This window comes from Piliocolobus tephrosceles, chromosome 5 (genome assembly GCF_002776525.5).
Source record: "Piliocolobus tephrosceles isolate RC106 chromosome 5, ASM277652v3, whole genome shotgun sequence".
Taxonomy (NCBI): domain Eukaryota; kingdom Metazoa; phylum Chordata; class Mammalia; order Primates; family Cercopithecidae; genus Piliocolobus; species Piliocolobus tephrosceles.
Window position 1 is genome coordinate 21,200,958 of NC_045438.1, and position 19,592 is coordinate 21,220,549.

A 19,592-nucleotide genomic window follows, 5' to 3' on the forward strand; every position below is an offset into this window, starting at 1 on the left:
TACAGAAGAAACTGCGGGGGAGAGGTCAGGTAACTTGCCAAAGGTAACGCCGCTAGTTGCTTTAAACCACCACCACCACCACCACCACAACAAAACACACACACATACACCATTTAAAAATCGATCTTTCCTTCGTCTAGCAAGGGCCAATTAGAGACGGCTGTGGCACAGCGACCCCGCCCCGGAACTCCTCAAGAGCTTCGTCCCTCCTTACCTTAAGCTCCGAGCCTATGGAAACACAGGAAGTGACCTATGCCCACACTTCGCAGGGCCTCGGCCCTAGTGGGAGCAACTCGCTGAAGCCGAGGGCAGAGCTGGCGGAAGTGACATTATCAACGCGCGCCAGAAGTCCAGTGAGGTCAGGCAGGTTCGCTGTGGCGGGCGCCTGGGCCGCCGGCTGTGAAACTTCGTTTCCTCTGGCCCGTGGTGATCTTTGCAGCGACCCAGGTAACACCTTGTACTCTTTTCTGAGGGTTCGGGCGGAGGCGACCACTGCATTGAGGCCTGGAGGCAATGGTGGGGAAGAGACGAGGAATTGGCGCGCGTGCAGGCCCCGCGGGGGACGTTCCTCCCTCTCGTGCTGCTGCCGTTCCGGCCTGTAACGGCCGCTCGGCCGCCGCTCCCGCCTGGTGCCCTACTCTGCTGTGTTTCGCAAGCGGCTTCCCATCGTACGATTGTGGGGCGCAGGGTATTACTGACTGGGCGGCGGCGGTCGAAGACCCGAAGTTTACCCTGCCCTGTCCTGCCATCCGCTTCTTCTCCTTGTTAGAAGGCGGATTCACCCTAGTCTGTGCCCGCCTGTTTTGCTACCAACATTGAGACTTAAGTATTTTGTCAGAAGCCTGAGACAGCGGGCACGGTAGCGCTTAAGATATAATACACACCATTTATTTACGGGGCCTCCCATCTCTCGGTTCAGGCCATCATGGTTTTCCAAATCTCTAGGTAGGCTTTTCTGTGAACAGACTGTGCTTCATTTAGTTATACAGACACTAGAAGGCTATGCAGAATTAATTTGATTGCCTCCAAAAAATATCGGATTTGATGTTTCAATTTCCAAGATCTGAAGATACCCAGCAAACAACTCTTTTCTGAGATAAATTAGTGCAGTAATCACCGTACGGTTTCTTCTGTAGACTTACTTGCAAAAAGTGGCCTGACGCCACCGAAGGTCCTGGATAAATCTCTAGTCATACTTACAATGGGTTTAAATCCTGCCGTCATTATCTCTTGCCTCACCCTTAGATTCCTGAAGTGGAACTTCCAGCCTCCAGTTTTACTCCTCTCAATTTCATCTAGTCTTGCCAAATTAGATCTATTCATACTGCACTTCCAAAATTCCATGACTGTTATTATTGCCTATGCAGTAACATTTAACACTCCTGATAGTATGAGCCCACCAATATGTGCTGTCTCATCTGCAGTGACCTTCTATACAGTCATACTAAGCTTGTCGCCTGCATTCTGCATGTTTTTTCAATCTGTTATCTCTTTCTGCTTGATTTCTCTTTTGTCTGAAGCCCTGATTTGTAAATTCCTACTCACCTTGTGAGACCCAAGTTAGATGGTCCCTGCTTTGTGAAAACACTGCCCTCTCTTCGTAGTAATTGGCTGTTAGTCTTTATTGTCTTCTCTTCCAGGGGTGTATATGGGCTCATTCATGATCACATACTGTATTCCAGGCATCGTGCTAGATGCAGAGATCACAAAGACATGTAGGCTGGTTTCTGCTTTCAAGAACTTAGCTTAGGTCATACCTGCTATTATAATACTATGTTTTACAGTCATTATTTGCATACCCTTCATATTGAACACTTTGATGCCAGGGACTACATCTTCCTATCTTTATATCCTCATCTGCAGCACTTTTGTTATTATAGGATAACTGTCCAAAAAAAGTATAATTTAAAAAGTGTCTTTAATATGTTTATTTCCAGAAGCACAGCTTGCTTTCTTTTTTGGTCTGTTTTTCAGTGATGAGTATATAGGATAGATAGTTTTTGGGGGCCTTTGCTCTTTCAAAGTGATCGTCAGAGTCTTTCATATATTCAGCAAATATCTGAGTGTCTACTTTGTACCAGCACATGCTTGAAGTGCATGTGCCTGAAGGGTCTTTGGACATATAATTTGTAACTTTGAGACCTCTAAGTTCTATGTGAGAGTATGTTATTATAAACTCATTTCAGATGTATGGTGAGTAAAGCGATGACGATTTAAGAATAGTCAGATAACAGGCACAGTTTGCATTAATGTGTTCTAAAGACGTAAGGTTATTATGTTTATAAAAATTCAGAGCTTTATCTTTGTGCAGCTTTTTTTTTTTTACAGTTTCATTACAGTAGGAGCTTGATAAATGATACTCTGAAGTATATTGGATTGAATTTAATATTTACTTAATTTTTTGCCCAAGACATTGTAGAGGATGTAAAATCGGGATATTTAAAGATCTGAACTTTGCCTAACAGTGCTTTGTATACAGTACTTAATAAATATTCTGCTCTGATATTACAGTTTGCTTAGGAATTAGTTTTCTGTAGGTGTTTTTCCTCAAAAGTTTTTAATGCTGGTTAGGACAGCTTGATTTTGAGCATTATCTGAGTATTTAAACGTGTAACAAAATGATTTTTGCTTTGTTGGCGATTTTACATGCAATCGCCGGAAACCTGGAAGGAATAAGACTTTGGGATTATAAAGTAAAAACAAATATATTCCAAAATAGCTTCATTGGTTTTCATGTTTGTGTTTTGTATAGTCATGGAACTGGCTTATAGGACTGTATAGGTTACTTGGATCCTTAAATTAAACTTCAGACTTTTTTCCAAAGTAGCATCACTGTTTCTTGGTGTCAAGATAACCCAAGGAATTGAGGAAGTTGCTGAGAAGAGTGTGCTGGAGATGCTCTAGGAAAAAACTGAATGGTGAGACGAGTTCCAGCCCAAGGGTTTCTGGTTTGCCAAGAAGAAAGTGAACATCATGGATCAGAACAACAGCCTGCCACCTTACGCTCAGGGCTTGGCCTCCCCTCAGGTAATACATTAGGAGGGAGAAAATAGGGAGGGCGGAAATCTGAACTGCAAGAGATGGTATCAAAAGGCAAGGAAGAGCATTTAATGATCTGTTTTTGAAAATGATTTAATATATTTTTTAAACTTGATTTTGTTGAGATGTTCTATTAGGTTTTGAATGGGCACAATAGTGTTTATTTGGGGAGTCTGTTTGGAAGTTATATATCTATAAACACCTAATCTTTTGATAAACACTTATGAGAATGTTCCAAATGATTATATAGGGTCTTTGATTTTGAAAATCACCCTCACCAAATTATTTTCTAGTTTTATTTTTCCCCTCTTACATTTCAAGCTCTCAACCACCCATCTACGTTAAAAATGTTTCAGGCTGGGTGCGGTGGCTCACGCCTATAATCCCAGCACTTTGGGAGGCCAAGGTGGGTGGATCACCTGAGGTCAGGAGTTCGAGACCAGCCTGGCCAACATGGTGAAACCATCTGTACTAAATATACAAAAATTAACCAGGCATGGTGGTGGGTGCCTGTAATCCCAACTACTTGGGAGACCGAGGCAGGGAGAATTGCTTGAACCCGGGAGGTGGAGGTTACAGTGAGCAGAGATCATGCCAGTGCACTCCAGCCTGGGGGACAGAGCAAGACTAGACTCTGTCTCAAAACAAAACAAAACAAAACAAAAACAAAAAACGAATAACTTCTGTTGAAATATAATTTACATACAAAAAACACATTTTAAGTGTCTGTTTTGATAATTATATATACATGTATAAGTTACAGAACATTTCAATTATCTTAAAAAGTCCCTTCTTCCCCTTTATAGTCACTCTGTTGGCCCCAGGTAACTACTGAATCTGCTTTTCAATGCTGAAGATTAGTTTTGTCTATTCTAGAATTTCATATAGATGGAATCATATAGTGTGTGCTTTTTTGTGTATGTCTGACTTCTTAGCCCGGTATACTGTTTGTATATCAGTAGTTAATCCATTGTATAGCTAAGTATCACTCCATTGTTTGGATGTTCCACAGTTCATCCATTCTCTAGTTGCTCACATTCGGGGTCTTTCCAGTTTGGAGCTATTATGGATAAAAGCACTATAAACGTTTGTGTAAACTTTGAATGTACTGTTTTTACTTCTCATAGGTAAATACTTAGGAGTAGGATTGCTAGGTCCTATATCAGTGTATGTATAACTTTAAAAGAAACTGCCAAACTGTTTTCTGAAGTGGCTGTATTGTTTCGCAGCATAAGAGATTTAAGTTGCCCCACATCCTCACCAACACTTTGTGCTGTCAGTCTTTTAACTTTTACTCTAGTGATTGCTTTGTTGTATTTTACTGTGGTTTTGATTTTTATTTGCCTGATTACTAATGTTTCTGAGCACCTTGGCAAGTGCTTGTCAGCCACTCATACACAGGCCCACTTCACTTTACTGCAGTTGACTTTACTGCATGTTTGACAAATTGAAGGTTGCGATAAACCTGTACCCAATGAGTCTGTTGGTGTTATTTTTCCAACAGTGTGTACTTGGGGTTAGATTTTGGTGATTTTTGCAGGATTTCAAACTTTTTATTATTATCTGTTATTGTTACCAAACTTTTTCTTTTTTTTTTTCTTTCTTTTTTTTTTTTTTTTTTTTGTTTTTTTGCAGTCACTCTGTTGCCCAGGCTGGATTGCAGTGGTGCAGCCTTGGCTCACTGCAACCTCCATCTCCCCTGTTCAAGCGATTCTCCTGCCTTAGCCTCCTGTGTAGCTGGGATTATAGGCATGTGCCACCAAACCCAGCTAAATTTTGTATTTTTAGTGGAGAAGGAGTTTCACCATGTTGGCTAGGCTGTTCTCAAACTACTGGCTACAAGTGATCCATCTGCCTTGGCCTCCCAAAGGGTTGGGATTACAGGCATGAGCTACTGAGCCCAGTCAAACCTTTTCATTATTATCTGTTACTGTGATCAGTGATCTTTGATGTTACTATTGTAATTATTATTGAATGCCATAAACTGCACCCGTATAATATAGGAACTTAATTGATAAATGTCTACAATCTGACCAGCCATTCCCCCATCTCTCTCCCTCTCCTTGGTCTTCCCTATTCCTTGAGACACAACAATATGGAAATTAGGCTAATTAATAACCTTACAGTGATCTTTAATTAAGTGTTCAGATGAAGGGAAGAGCTGCACATCTCTCATTTTAAACCAAAAGCTAGAAATGATTATGCTTAGTGAAGAAGGCATGTTGAAAGCTGAGACAGGCTAAAAGCTAGGCCTCTTGCACCAAATAGTTAGCCAAGTTGTGAATGCAAGGGAAAAGTTCTTAGAGGAAATTAGAAGTGCTACTCCAGTAAACCCACAAATGATAAGAAAGCAAAACAGCCTTATTGCTTATATGGAGAAAGTTTGCCTGGTCTGGATAGAAGATCATGCTACCCACAACATCCCCTTAAGCCAAAGTGTAATCCAGAGCAAGGCCTTGACTCTTCTTCAGTTCTGTAAAGGCTGAGAGAGGAGAGGAAGCTGTAGAAGAAAATTTTGAAACTAGCAGAGGTTTATTCATGAGCTTTAAGGAGAGAAGCTTTCTCCACAACGTAAGAATACAACATGAAGCAGCAAGTTATCTGGAAGATCTAGCCGAGATTATTGATGAAGGCGACTATACTAAATAACAGATTTTTAATGTAGATGAAACAGCCTTCTACTGGAAGAAGATGCTATCTAGGACTTTTATAGTTAGAGAGGAGAAGTCAGTGCCTAGCTTCAAAGCTTCAGAGGATTGGCTGACTGTAGTTAGGGGCCAATATAGCTGGTGACTTTAAGTTAAAGCCAATGCTCATTTACTGTTCTAAAATCATAGGGCCCTTAAGAATTACGCTAAATCTACTCTGCCTGTTCTCAGCACACAGAACAACAAAACCTGATGAGACCACATCTGTTTACAGCATGGTTTACTGAATATTTTAAGCTCCTTGAGATCTACTGCTCAGAAAAAAGGATTGATTTCAAAATATTACTCACTGACAGTTGTCCACAAGCTCTGATGGAGAAGAACAAGGAGATTAATATTGTTTTCATGCCTGCTTGAATAATATATCCATTCTTCAGCCCATGGATCAAGGAGTAATTTCAACTTTCAATTCTTACTATTTAAGAAATAGAACAGGGCATGGTTGCTCATGCTTGTAATCTCAGTACTTTGGGAGGCCAAGGTTGAAGGATGACTCAAAGGCAGGAGTTCGAGACCAACCTGGATAACAAAACAAGTCCCTGTTGCTACAAAAAAAAAAAAAAAAAATTAAAAATCAGCTGGTCATGGTGGCATGTGCCTGTAGTCCCAGCTACGTGGGAGGCTGAGGAGGGAGGATCACTTGAGTCCAGAAGTTAAAAGCTACAATGGAGACCCCGTCTCAAAGAAAGGAAGCAGGGAGGGACATATGCTGTAGCTGCCGTAGACAGTGATTCCTCTGATGGATCTGGGCAAGGTGAATTGAAAACCTTCTGGAAAAGATTCACCATTCTAGATGCCATTAGGAATGTTTGTGATTCATGGGAGGAGGTTAAAATATCAACATGAATAAGAGTTTGGAAGAAGTTGATTCCAACCCTCGTGGATGACTTTGAGAGGTTCTAGACTTCAGTGGTAGAAGTTACTGCAGGTGGTAGTGGAAATAGCAAGTGAACTAGAATTAGAAGTGAATCCTGAAGATGTGACTGAATTGCTGCAATTTTTTGATAAAACCTGAACAGATGAGGAGTTGCTTCTTGTGGATGAGCAAAGAAAGTGGTTTCTTGAGATGGAATTGACTCCTGGTGAAGAACTAATGACTGTAGAATATTCCATAAATGTAGTTGATAAAGCAGCAGCAGCGTTTGAGAGGATTAACTCCAATTTTGAACTACGTTCTAGTGTGGGTAAAATGCTGTCAAACAGCATCGTATGCTACAGAGACATCTTCAGTGAAAGGAAGAGTCAGTCCTTGTAGCAAACTTCGTCAGTCTTATTTTAAGAAATTGCCACAGCCACCACCCTGATCAGTCAGCAGCTGTCAGCATCGAGGCAAGACCCTCTGTCAGCAAAAAGATTATGACTTGCTGCAGGCTCACAGGATTGTTAGCATTTTTAGCAATAAAGCATTTTTAAATTAAGGTATATACATATTATTAGACATAATGCTATTGCACACTTAATAGACTATAGTGTAAACATAACTTTTGTAGACACTGGGAAACCAAAAAATTCATGCTGCTTGCTTCATTGAGATGGTCTGGAACCTAACCCATAGTATCTCCGAGGTATGCCTGTATCTTCATTTGTAATATGCCCTTCACATCTTTTGCCCTTTTTCATTATTTTATTTGTTGATCTTCTTTTACGGAGTTGTCAGAGGTCTTTATTATTCTGTTTACCAGTCCTTTCTCAGACGTATGTATTACAGGTATTTTTTTCCCAGTCTGTGGCCTGCCTTTTAATTTTCTTAGTGATGTCTTTCAAAGAACAGAGGTTTCTAATTTTTCCAAAGTTCAGTTTATCCATTTTTCTTCATGTTTATCCACTGTGTGGTATTAAAGAAGAAAGCAATGTGTATAAGAATAGTTGGTTCTTCCGTAAAGTTTAATAACCCCATTATTCTCAGAAGGCATCTGTCTTTGTACATCTCACCTGCTGTTCCACCAAGAAACTTCCACAAACACTCAGCAGCAGCCAGCCTAACCTGTTTTTCTCCTTGCTTTCCACAGGGTGCCATGACTCCCGGAATCCCTATCTTTAGTCCAATGATGCCTTATGGCACTGGACTGACCCCACAGCCTATTCAGAACACCAATAGTCTGTCTATTTTGGAAGAACAACAAAGGCAGCAGCAGCAGCAACAACAGCAGCAGCAGCAACAGCAGCAGCAGCAGCAGCAGCAGCAGCAGCAGCAACAACAGGCAGTGGCCGCTGCAGCCGTTCAGCAGTCAACATCCCAGCAGACAACACAGGGAACCTCAGGCCAGGCGCCACAGCTCTTCCACTCACAGACTCTCACAACTGCACCCTTGCCGGGCACCACTCCACTGTATCCCTCCCCCATGACCCCCATGACCCCCATCACTCCTGCCACTCCGGCTTCGGAGAGTTCTGGGATTGTACCGCAGCTGCAGTGAGTACTTGGTGTTTTATGTTTCCTCCCACTTAGGAGTCCCTTTGAGTTGTGTTCCTGCTCTGTTTTCTGGTGGATCCTTTTATTAAGGGAGGGAATGGCACTAACAGCAATTGTGTATCAAAATTTGCTTTATCTCACACTTGGGAAAGGGAAGCAAAGCCATCTTAGTCAGTGCCCTCAATAAAAGGTTCTTAACAGGCTTAGAAATGTGGTCATTTGTGTTTATATACCTGAGCCAATAAAATGTAATCTGACTTTCACTATCATTATTATTATATTATAGACATTTCCCTGTATCTGATATCACCAAATCACAATGTTATGTAGTCTCTTTCCCTTATGCTATTTTAGGTCTTTAGTCACAGTATCAGTATAATTTCTGGCAGTTCTTGTTTTTTATTTTTACTGTGGGGACTGCATATGAATCTTTGAAGGTCTGTGTCCTTCCCACAAAATGAGGATGACTGTTCTTGTCCTAAATGGATTTTTCTACCTAAGTGAAGTGGGTTCTATATGTAACAGGGTAGTAGGGATAGGAAATAATTTCATCTTCCTGAAAAAACAGCAAATATTTCCAAATAATCCCAGTCAATAAGAAGCGTGCAGCTTTTCATTTTAGAAAGCTTATGACCAAATTAAAAGCTTACTTGCAGTCTCTGCATCTCCTCAGTTTTCTTGTACAGATACCTTCCTCCTTCATACTCCCTTTAGATCTAGTATTTCCTATTTGCATTTATTCAACTTATTACATATATGGTTGTTGTTTATAAGCTATCTCTGATCATTTTTGGAACTTAGTGGTGTGTAATTGTGGATGCTGACTTTTACCCAAAGACCTAAATCTTGCCTCCACAATTTTGTTTGACCCCACACACAATTTTAAAAACAAAGTAATTTTAGTGATTTTAGAGACAGCCCTTTTTAGCTCACCCTTGTCTGTACCGCTCCCATGTGTCCAGCATGCTTGTCGGACTCCCAGGAAAATTTAAGTTTGCATTTCTGATTTAAATAATAAAGTAAAACAGTACAGTCAGGTATTTGTTTCTTGCCGTGCCTTTGTTGTTCTGATACTCCCCAGAGCATCAAGTCATCCACGTTCCTAAACTGCTGCTGTCTACTAAGAACCCTTCTGCGTCATAATTCAGTGCCCCCTCAGTCTTGTAGGCTTAAGAGGGATTAAGGCAAATATTTAATTAATGAAAACATATAAGAATACATTTAACAATTATGTGACGAAAGTTGTGATAGATGTACTAAAATCTACTTGATATAATTCATCAGTGGACAAATGCTAAAGGCAGGTGTGTATACAACGGTGATTGGAAGGAAAGAGATGATATGGAAATGAAAACATTGTGTGGATCAACCTAATTGGCTTTACGGTTGTGTATCATAGACTGCCATTCTCTTTTGAACAAAATTATGAGCCATCAAGTTTTCAAAAGTATTGCATTTTGACAGTATGAGAAAAAGAACCAGAAGCAACAGTGAGCTATAACCTATTGTATTTGAACCTATGTATTTGAAATCTGGACTCCATATTCTTGGGATGGTGATTTCCAGGTCCATGCAAGACAGTTGTTGCGCAGTTAATTGCATTCAAAGGACATTGCCCATTTAAAGTATATGTACTTTATTTATTTATTCATTCATTCATTCATTCATTCATTCATTCATTCATTCAAGACGGAGTCTCGCTCTGTCGCCCAGGTTGGAGTGCAGTGGTGTGATCTCGGCTCACTGCAAGCTCCACTTCCTGGGTTCACACCATTCTCCTGCCTCAGCCTCCTGAGTAGCTGGGACTACAGGCACCTGCTACCATGCCCGGCTAATTTTTTTGTATTTTTAGTAGAGACGGGGTTTCACCATGTTAGCCAGGATGGTCTCGATCTCCTGACCTCATGATCCGCCTGCTTTGGCCTCCCAAAGTGCTGGGATTACAGGTGTGAGCCACTGTGCCTGGCCAAGTAGATATACTTTCATAAGCAGAAAAATGTATAATGAAAATGTAGGTTTGTTGTTTAAATTTTTATTAAAATTTCTAATAGAGTTGCTTTTTAGTATATCTTTATCTTTGTATAAGTTATTCATTAAGTGATTTAAGAACACTGAGAAATGTAAAGGGTCAGTGGACCCAGATGGCTCCGTTTATCCTTATTTACTGAGATAATTAGAAGAGAAAGCAGGGTTTTGCTTTTTTTTTTTTTTTTTTTTTTGGCTAAAGACACTTAGCTGTTGTTTTTCAAAAGATACTTACTTTGAGAGAACTCATTTTCATAATAAATAGTGACTTAGGTTTGCCAGGCGCGGTGGCTCACACCTGTAATCCCAGCACTTTGGGAGGCCGAGGTGGGCAGATCATGAGGTCAGGAGATCGAGACTAACCTGGCTAACACGGTGAAACCCCGTCTGTACTGAAAATACAAAAAATTAGCCAGGCATGGTGGCACACGCCTGTGGTCCCAGCTACTCGGGAGGCTGAGGCAGGAGAATGGTGTGAACCCGGGAGGTGGAGCTTTCAGTGAGCTGAGATTGCACCATTGCACTCCAGCCTGAGCGACAGAACGAGACTCCGTATCAAATAAAAAAAAAAAAAGAAGTGACTTAGGAGTAGGGTGGTGGTGGTGGTGGCTTTTCAGAGCTCACAGGTGAGAAATGAGTTTGTCTGTGAGAAAGCTAAGGGCATGGCTCTGGAGACAGACTCAAATCCTGGCTCTTCCACTTGGGAGCCATGTGCATCCTGAGGAAGTTGCACTACCTTTAAGCCTCAGCTTATTTATCCGAATGAGGGAATACTGGTAGCTTCTACCACAGTGCAGTGTAAGTATTAAATGGAATAATCTATATAAAATGCCAACATGTGCATGATACTTGTTAAACAATAAATGTGAGCAATGTTAAAAAATTAAAGCCTGGTTGAAATAATCAGATGTCTGCATAATTTCTAACACCTCATCCAGTGAAGGTTAAGTAATTTAAATAGTCATGTTTTCTTTTTAAATTTCTTACAGAAATATTGTATCCACAGTGAATCTTGGTTGTAAACTTGACCTAAAGACCATTGCACTTCGTGCCCGAAATGCCGAATATAATCCCAAGGTTAGATCTATTTTAATGTATTTCTTTTTTTTTTTCTTTTTTGTCTTTCTGTCATGTCTCTATATTTTGATGTATTTCACGCTATGTAACAAATGTCTGTAGATCAGTCTCGGCAGGATGGCTAATGCCTGTAATCCCAGCACTTTGAGAGGCTGAGGAGGGAGAATTGCTTGAGCCTAGGACTTCAAGACCAGCCCAGGCAACATGGCAAGACCCTGTCTCTTTAAAAAAAAAAAAGAAAAACCGGCTGGGCTTGGTGGCTTACACCTGTAATCCCAGCACTTTGGGAGGCTGAGGTGGGCGGATCACCTGAGGTCAGGAGTTCAAGACCATCCTGGCCAACATAGTGAAACCCTGTCTCTACTAAAAAGACAAAAATTTGCCGGGAGTGGTGGCTTGTGCCTGTAATCCCAACTACTTGGGAGGTTGAGGCAGGAGAATCAGTTGAACCTGGGAGGCAGAGGTTGCGAGCGGAGATCGCGCCATTGCATTCCAGCCTGGAAACAGAGCAAGACTCCATTTAAAAAAAAAAATCTGTATATCAAAGAGTTTGTGTTATGCTTATTCCTTGACACTAACAAAATGAAGATCTAAAGTAAAATGTGCATTGTTTTGTATCTTTTATTGAGTGTCTGTGATATAAGAATCCCTGGGAATACAGCAGTCTATAAAACAAGCTAAGTTACATATATATTGTATTGGGATCATGTGAAGAATTTTGTGTATGTATAGGGATGATGTTTGCCAGCTATAGTAGGCAAAGTAATTTGGATAAACATTAGCTGGGTTGAGAGAAGTGTTAGTAATGGATTTAGGGTGCATTTTAAAACCCCTGAAACATAACGCCTAAGATCTGAAAGATAGCTAAGCTAGGGGTCTGAAAATCTCCTTTTAACCACTCAGAATGAGTCTGTATGACATGTAGCATTTTAAGAATTAATCTTTCATCTATTATATTTAGTTGAATACATAATTTTATTACTTCATGATCTTAAGTGAAGTGATACTTAACCAATAGAAATAGTAGAGGAAATTCTGGAAATGCAAAATAGCTAGGCTTTTCCTGGGACTTAGATAAACTACTTTATACTGCTAGCTTTTTTAGATGTTGATAAAATCACAGGGAAGACATAGAGCAGTTTTTAAACTAAAATTGTTAAAAGCCAGGCACGGTGACTCAGACCTGTAATCCCAGCACTTTGGGAGGCCAAGGTGGGAGGATTGCTTGAGGCCAAGAGTTCAAGACAAGCCTGGGCAACATAGCTTGGGCAACCTCATTTCATCAGAAAATTTAAAAAATTATCTGGGGTTGGTGGCACACACCTATAATCCCAGCTACTTGGGAGGGCAAGACAGGAGGATCTCTTGAACTCAGGAATTCGAGGCTGCAGTGAGCCATGATTGCACCACTGCACTCCAGTCTGGGCAACAAAGTGAGACTCTTGTCTCTAAAAAAAAAAAAATTAATAAAAAAAAAAATTGTTAAAGCAATCTAGTTTGTCAGAGTCATCTCAATTAGAAATATATAGGTTTGTATTGTATAATTAAATATAATGCATTAAAATATTTAAGTTGTTTCAAAGTAATTACTTGCTTTTGATCATGTACCTAATAACTGAGGCCATTAATTCAACCCACAGTTGAAATATTTTCCCCATGAGTTACCATCTTAGCAAGAAAGTTTTCTGAAAGAATAAATGTGTTTCAAGCATAAAAAGCAGCAAATAAAAGTTAAAACTGTGTTTTTTTCCTAATTTGCATTTATATGTGTTTAATACATAAATTTTGTTTCTAAAGGCCAGTTGGAAGCAGGATTTTACTTCATTACATGTTGATATGCTTGTAATCTGATTTATTAATTCCATTAAGGTAGAAAACGTTTATTGGTTTATTTGCCTCAAATTCATATTAATAAAACAAAATTTATCATTAGAGAAGCTATAGTCATGATAAGCAGCAAACATAAAGTAGAAACAGAGGCACTGGTATTTATTGAGAACATAACCGAATTTTGCAAACATTTCTCTTGGTGGAATGCTCATGTGAAAGAACATACAGATCTTGGTATAACTTTGTCACAATTGATTATTTTCTGCCCCTTATGCAAAGGAATATTTGTTACATGTGGTGTATGCAAATCCTTTACAGATATGCAGAAATACAGGACAAATATTTTGATAATTAGATGTACTATGTCCTTCCTACCAGTTGTGATTTTTTTGTCAATGTGTAGTTCTCCTAACAAAATTGAGCAGTTTGGCATGACCTCACTAATGATTCTCTCTATTTTAGCGGTTTGCTGCAGTCATTATGAGGATAAGAGAGCCACGAACCACGGCACTGATTTTCAGTTCTGGGAAAATGGTGTGCACAGGAGCCAAGAGGTAGCCATAAGAAATTCATTCTTCTGGTTTATGGGTTGTGAACGAGTTTTTAGGTTATTAGGTTAGCACTTTAACGTGTTATTACTGCTTTCTTATTAAAATGGTTGATTCTATTAATTGTAGATACCAGTGATTTCATTTTCTTAAAAATTAGATATGGACAGGTATGGTATCTCACACCTGTAATCCCAGGAGGCCAAGACGGGCAAATCACTTGAGGCCAGGAGTTCAAGACCAGCCTGACCAACATGGTGAAACTCCATCTCTACTAAAAATACAAAAATTAGCCAGGCGTGGTAGTGGATGTCTGTAGTCCCAGCTATTTGGGATGCTGAAACACGAGAATCTCTTAAATCTGGGAGGCAGAGGTTGCAGTGAGCTCAGATCATGCCACTGCACTCCAGCCTGGGAGACAGAACAAGACTCTGTCTCCAGAAAAAAAAAAAAAATTAAATTAAGTAAGATGTAATACAACATCAGAACTATTAATAAAATTCCCTTTATGTGAAAAATGTTGTAAATAACACAAATACATCTTGAAATGGAAGAAAAAATTGGTCAAGCATTAGAACACTTCTAAGCTAATGGTGTAAGGGCTTTGCAGACCTTACTGGGCCTGGCAGCATGACAGCACCACACGTGTTGACTGCAGAAACCTGCCGTCTCACTGGAACTAGTGTTCATTATGAGCGTTTGAGTTGTACAGATCCTAAGGAATGCACCCCTGTTATAAAATGTCATTGCCTGTATTCTGCATCTGAAGTGATCCTGTCTGAAGGTTTGTGCTCTGGGGCCCTGACTGTTCTAAACAGAGCTCATATACCTGATAGAAGTCAAAAACTAGGGGGAAAAGTAGTGACATTACATTCATAAATGAACTGAGCAAATAAACTTTTTAAATGAAAGCGTATTAAATGTACTTGGAAGTGTCAACACATAGAAGGGGGCTGTGGATGTTTTTGCTTATTCTGAAGTTTGAAATTGTCTTTCAGTGAGGGGAATGTCATTGGTGTGGACATTCTGGCTCCTGGTCTCCAAGTTTTTTCAGAATGCAGGACAAGGATCTGTTCTTGCCTTTTACTTCCCCTTGGCCACAACATGCAGTAGTAACCTCTTTAATTAAGAGCTTTTTTGTTTGCTTGTTTTCCCCTGCATGGAATATCAGAAACTTTTGGTTTATCAAGGCAAGGTTTTCATGCAGCATTTAGTCTTTTTGTCCCAGAGCATCTGAAAACTGAATATTATATATCTAATTGGATGACTGTTTCATCAAGACAAGAAACCACCAATAAATTTACCTGAAAATTAAAAGCATAGCATATATATATATATGCTTGATTTTTGTTCTTCCTGATCCCCTGCACCTGATAGTCTTTTTATGGTAATATTTTCACATTCTTGTTGTTGTTGTTGTTGTTTTTGAGACAGTCTTGCTCTGCGCCCAGGCTGGAGTGCAGTGGCGCAATCTGGGCTCACTGCAAGCTCTGCCTCCCAGGTTTACGCCATTCTCTTGCCTCAGCCTCCCAAGTAGCTGGGACTACAGGTGCCTGCCACCATGCCCGGCTAATTTTTATATGTTTAGTAGAGACGGGGTTTCACTCTGTTAGCCAGGATGGTCTCGATCTCCTGACCTCATGATCCACCCACCTTGGCCTCCCAAAGTGTTGGGATTACAGGTATGAGCCACTGTGCCCGGCCGGCCTTCCTTCTTTTCTGTTCTCTCTTATTTTCTTTTTTTTTTTTTTTTTTTTTTTCTTTTCTTTTCCCTCCCCCCCCCCCCCTCCCTTTTTTTTTTTTTTCTTTTTTTTTTTTTTGTTGGCGTAGTCCCCCAGGCTGGAGAGCAGTGGCACAATCTTGGCTCACTGCAACCTCCACCTCTCAGGTTCAAGTGATTCTCCTGCTTCAGCCTCCCAAGTAGCTGGGATTATAGGTGCCTTCCACCACACCCGGCTAATTTTTGTATTTTTAGGAGAGATAGAGTTTCACCATGTTGACCAAGCTGGTCTCGAACCCTTGACCTCAGGTGATCTACCTGCCTTGGCCTCCCAAAGTGCTTGGGATTACAGGCGTGAGCCAGCATGCCTGGCCCACATTCTGCTTTTCTTATGTAAACTCTGAACTGCCTCAACAAATGACATAGGAATGTCTATTCATGATGAGTCTTGGTATAAAAGAGAATAGAATTAGTGAATACATTGTTCAATAATAAATCTCATCAGCATTTTCTGATCAATATGAAGTTTGTTAGTTTTTCTCTCAGTAGAAATGCATGGGCTAAAATATAGAAATAGTGATGATTGATGATGGTGATAATTCACATCCATAAAATCTAGGGTTACAATAATTTGGCAGATTAAAAGGTCATTTTGACAGACCTACAGTTTTCTGTCAAGGATCCAGGAATACTTTATAAGGAAATTGTGAATGTCTGTCAGTCTTTTCTCCTATTGCAAAGGGGCTGACCAGTTTACACTTTATTACTTTCCTGGTTAGGACTTTTTATAAGTTATTAGTCTAAATAAGTATTTTAGCTGAGTGTGAGTATGAATAACTCACTTTTTTCCTTTCCCTAGTGAAGAACAGTCCAGACTGGCAGCAAGAAAATATGCTAGAGTTGTACAGAAGTTGGGTTTTCCAGCTAAGTTCTTGGACTTCAAGATTCAGAACATGGTGGGGAGCTGTGATGTGAAGTTTCCTATAAGGTTAGAAGGTCTTGTGCTCACCCACCAACAGTTTAGTAGGTAAGTCTGAAATGTATTATGATTGCTTTTGGCAACAATTCATTTATAATCTAAACATTGTTCAGAATAAAACACATGCAAAATATTCAGTATGTGAGAACAGTTGACATGGTTATAATTGTATGTATTCTTGCATTGTCTTCTTGATGTTCTCAGTGACATTTATCACTCTCACCAGCCTCTGCTTCCCTTATCACTTAGCAGTACCTATAACTCCCCTTTACTGGACTGAATTTGATTCTGCTTCTGTATGTTTTATCATTTGATTGCTGAATACACTTGGAATGCATGAATTTAACCTAACCTCTTGTATCAATTTTTTTTCCCCCAGTTTGGATCTTCTCTTTTAGTCAACATTGTGTCAGATCTACCAGCAAAGTGTGAAGTTGAGCCATAGGAACAACTTTCTAATTATCTTCCCTGCTACTTGCAGGTGAAGACTCACAGCCAGGCAGCCCTGCCCACCTCACAGCCTCATCTCATGGTCTTCTGGTGTCTGTTGACAGGCACACTAGTTCTGTGTGCCCCTTGGGCTCACTTGGTTCCTCCTGCCATGGGCCAGTGCACTTGCAGCTTTTATGCCTAGTACACTCATTTCCCTTTTCACCTAGGAAGCTCCCACTTGAGTTCCATATTTCTACCCATTCCACTCTTCCTCAGAGAAGCCTGTCCTGAATTTTGTCTTAGGTCAGACACACAGAAACAGAGGCATCCTGTTTACAGTCTCTCTGAACTAAGAAAAATGAGATTACTAGGCTTAGAGGAATATGTACCAGGCCTGGCCTGGTGGCTCAAGCCTGTAATCCCAGCACTTTGGGAGGCCGAGGCAGGTGGATCACTTGAGTTCATGAGTTCAAGACCAGCCTGGCCAACATGGTGAAACCCCGTCTGTACTAAAAATACAAAAATTAGCTGGACGTGGTGGTACATGCCTGTAATCCCAGCTACATGGAAGGCTGAGGCAGGACAGTCACTCGAACCCAGGAGGCAGAGGTTGCAGTAAGCCAGGATCATGCTACTGTACTCCAGCCTGGGCAACAGAGCAAGACTCCTTCCCCCCAAAAAAAATAATAATAATAATTACACACACACACACACACACACACCCGCCAATAGTCCATTCAGTCAGACAGCTCAATTAGGTATAGGTTAATTCTCAGGCTAATATATCAGAGTGATTGAATTTCCTGACCACAATTGACAGCTAGAGAATATTTCAATTTAAGGAGGTGAGATTTGATTAAAAGTTACAGTATCGGATCTTAGAAGTAAATGATTATTAGGTATGTAATAGTAATTATTAGGACTATAAAAGTAGGTGATTATTATCAGAGACTGCAGACATAACTACAGGGCTCTTTTTCTTAAATCAGAAAATCCAGATTCAGTAGAAATAGGGTAAAGTGATAGGAGGACAGATAGCCTCCCGTTCAGTGGTTATCAACTGATGACTGAAAGTTGGCCTCACTTGCTTTAATTATTCTATCCTTTGATGCTGCTTGAAGAACTGTGCTTTACCTCTTGACTAGTTTGCTTGTTTATTCAGTATTTTTCCTTGTACAGGTTCTCATTTTATTGAAAAGCACGCAAAGCTCTTAATTTCTAAACTGTTTTTGCAATTTTCCTTCCAGTTATGAGCCAGAGTTATTTCCTGGTTTAATCTACAGAATGATCAAACCCAGAATTGTTCTCCTTATTTTTGTTTCTGGAAAAGTCGTATTAACAGGTAAGTTGTAACAGGAAGTAGTATCTGAATGTTTGTGTTTCGAGTATGGCATTTACTTAGTGCTGAAAAGAAATTTCAGTGTTGGGACAGTGGGCTAGCTTCTTGCACAAAGGCCTCCCACCCAAAGTCTTATGAGAAACATGCCCACTAAAGGCACAGTGAGAGCAGGGAAGTCTGACCACAGCCCTGCAAGCAGGTTTCCATTTACAGTAAGGAGGTGAGCACTGCATTGAATAGAAGATGGTGTTTTCACTTGGAATTAGTTATCTGAAGCTTTACGTTTCTTCAGCAATATGATTATGAGACAAGAAAGGAAGATTCAGAAAAGAGCTTAGTTGAAGGCAGCAATTGGGAGAAGAAGATTCGGTGGTTATTGCCGTCCTGCTTAGCTTAGGGCCTGGTTCAGGACCAGGAGAGAAGTGTGAACACATGCCTCTTGAGCTATAGAATGGATGCGAGATGCTGGAGTCACTAAGATGATTTTTTAAAAGTATTGTTTTATAAACAAAAATAAGTTTGTGACAAGGGGTTCCACCATTAATGTTTTCATGCCTGTGCCTTAATCTGACTGGGTATGGTGAGAATTGTGCTTGCAGCTTTAAGGTAATAATAATTTTACCTTCTTAATATGTTAAGAAGTGCCATTTCGGTCTCTTATGTCTACTCCAACTTGTCTTCTTAGGTGCTAAAGTCAGAGCAGAAATTTATGAAGCATTTGAAAACATCTACCCTATTCTAAAGGGATTCAGGAAGACGACGTAATGGCTGTCATGTACCCTTGCCTCCCCCACCGTTTTTTTTTTTTCTAAACAAATCAGTTTGTTTTGGTACCTTTAACTGGTGGTGGTGTGAGAAGATGGATATTGAGTTGCAGGTTGCGGCACCAGGTGATGCCCTTCTGTAAGTGCCCACCGCGGGATGCCGGGAAGGGGCATTATTTGTGCACTGAGAACACCGCGCAGCGTGACTGTGAGTTGCTCATACTGTGCTGCTATCTGGGCAGCGCTGCCCATTTATTTATATGTAGATTTTAAACACTGCTGTTGACAAGTTGGTTTGAGGGAGAAAACTCTTAAGAGTGAAAGCCACCTCTACAATTGATTGGACTTTTTAATTTTAATGTTTTTCCCCATGAACCACAGTTTTTATATTTCTACCAGAAAAGTAAAAATCTTTTTTAAAAGTGTTGTTTTTCTAATTCGTAACTCCTAGGGGTTATTTCTGTGCCAGACACATTCCGCCTCTCCAGTATTGCAGGACAGAATACATGTGTTAATGAAAATGAATGGCTGTACATATTTTTTCTTTCTTCAGAGTACTCTGTACAATAAATGCAGTTTATAAAAGTGTTAGATTGTTGTTATGATACCTTGTAAGAGTCATGTGATCATACTGTTTTCTAAAAAGTTGTATTTTAGATATAATGCCTGAAACCATTTTGGTGTCTGCTTGTTTGTTTCAGTCAATATTTCATTACAT

At 40.2% G+C, this 19,592-nt stretch overlaps 1 protein-coding gene across 2 annotated transcripts; it reads left to right on the forward strand.

The window, feature by feature from the left end:
* The first annotated feature begins 285 nt into the window (after nt 1–285).
* TBP (TATA-box binding protein) lies at nt 286–19,465 on the forward strand. Of its 2 annotated transcripts, none has more exons than XM_023198151.1 (8): nt 286–447; nt 2,828–3,027; nt 7,757–8,160; nt 11,175–11,262; nt 13,555–13,646; nt 16,220–16,387; nt 18,019–18,113; nt 18,796–19,465. In XM_023198151.1, the coding sequence occupies exons 2-8, from the start codon at nt 2,974–2,976 to the stop codon at nt 18,873–18,875; spliced, it is 981 nt and encodes a 326-aa protein (XP_023053919.1). In that variant the 5' UTR covers nt 286–447; nt 2,828–2,973; the 3' UTR covers nt 18,876–19,465. The 2 variants fall into 2 exon arrangements, with proteins under 2 accessions (XP_023053919.1, XP_023053918.1); XM_023198150.1 differs by having other exon boundaries at nt 326–447; nt 2,825–3,027.
* Nucleotides 19,466–19,592: the final 127 nt, after the last annotated feature.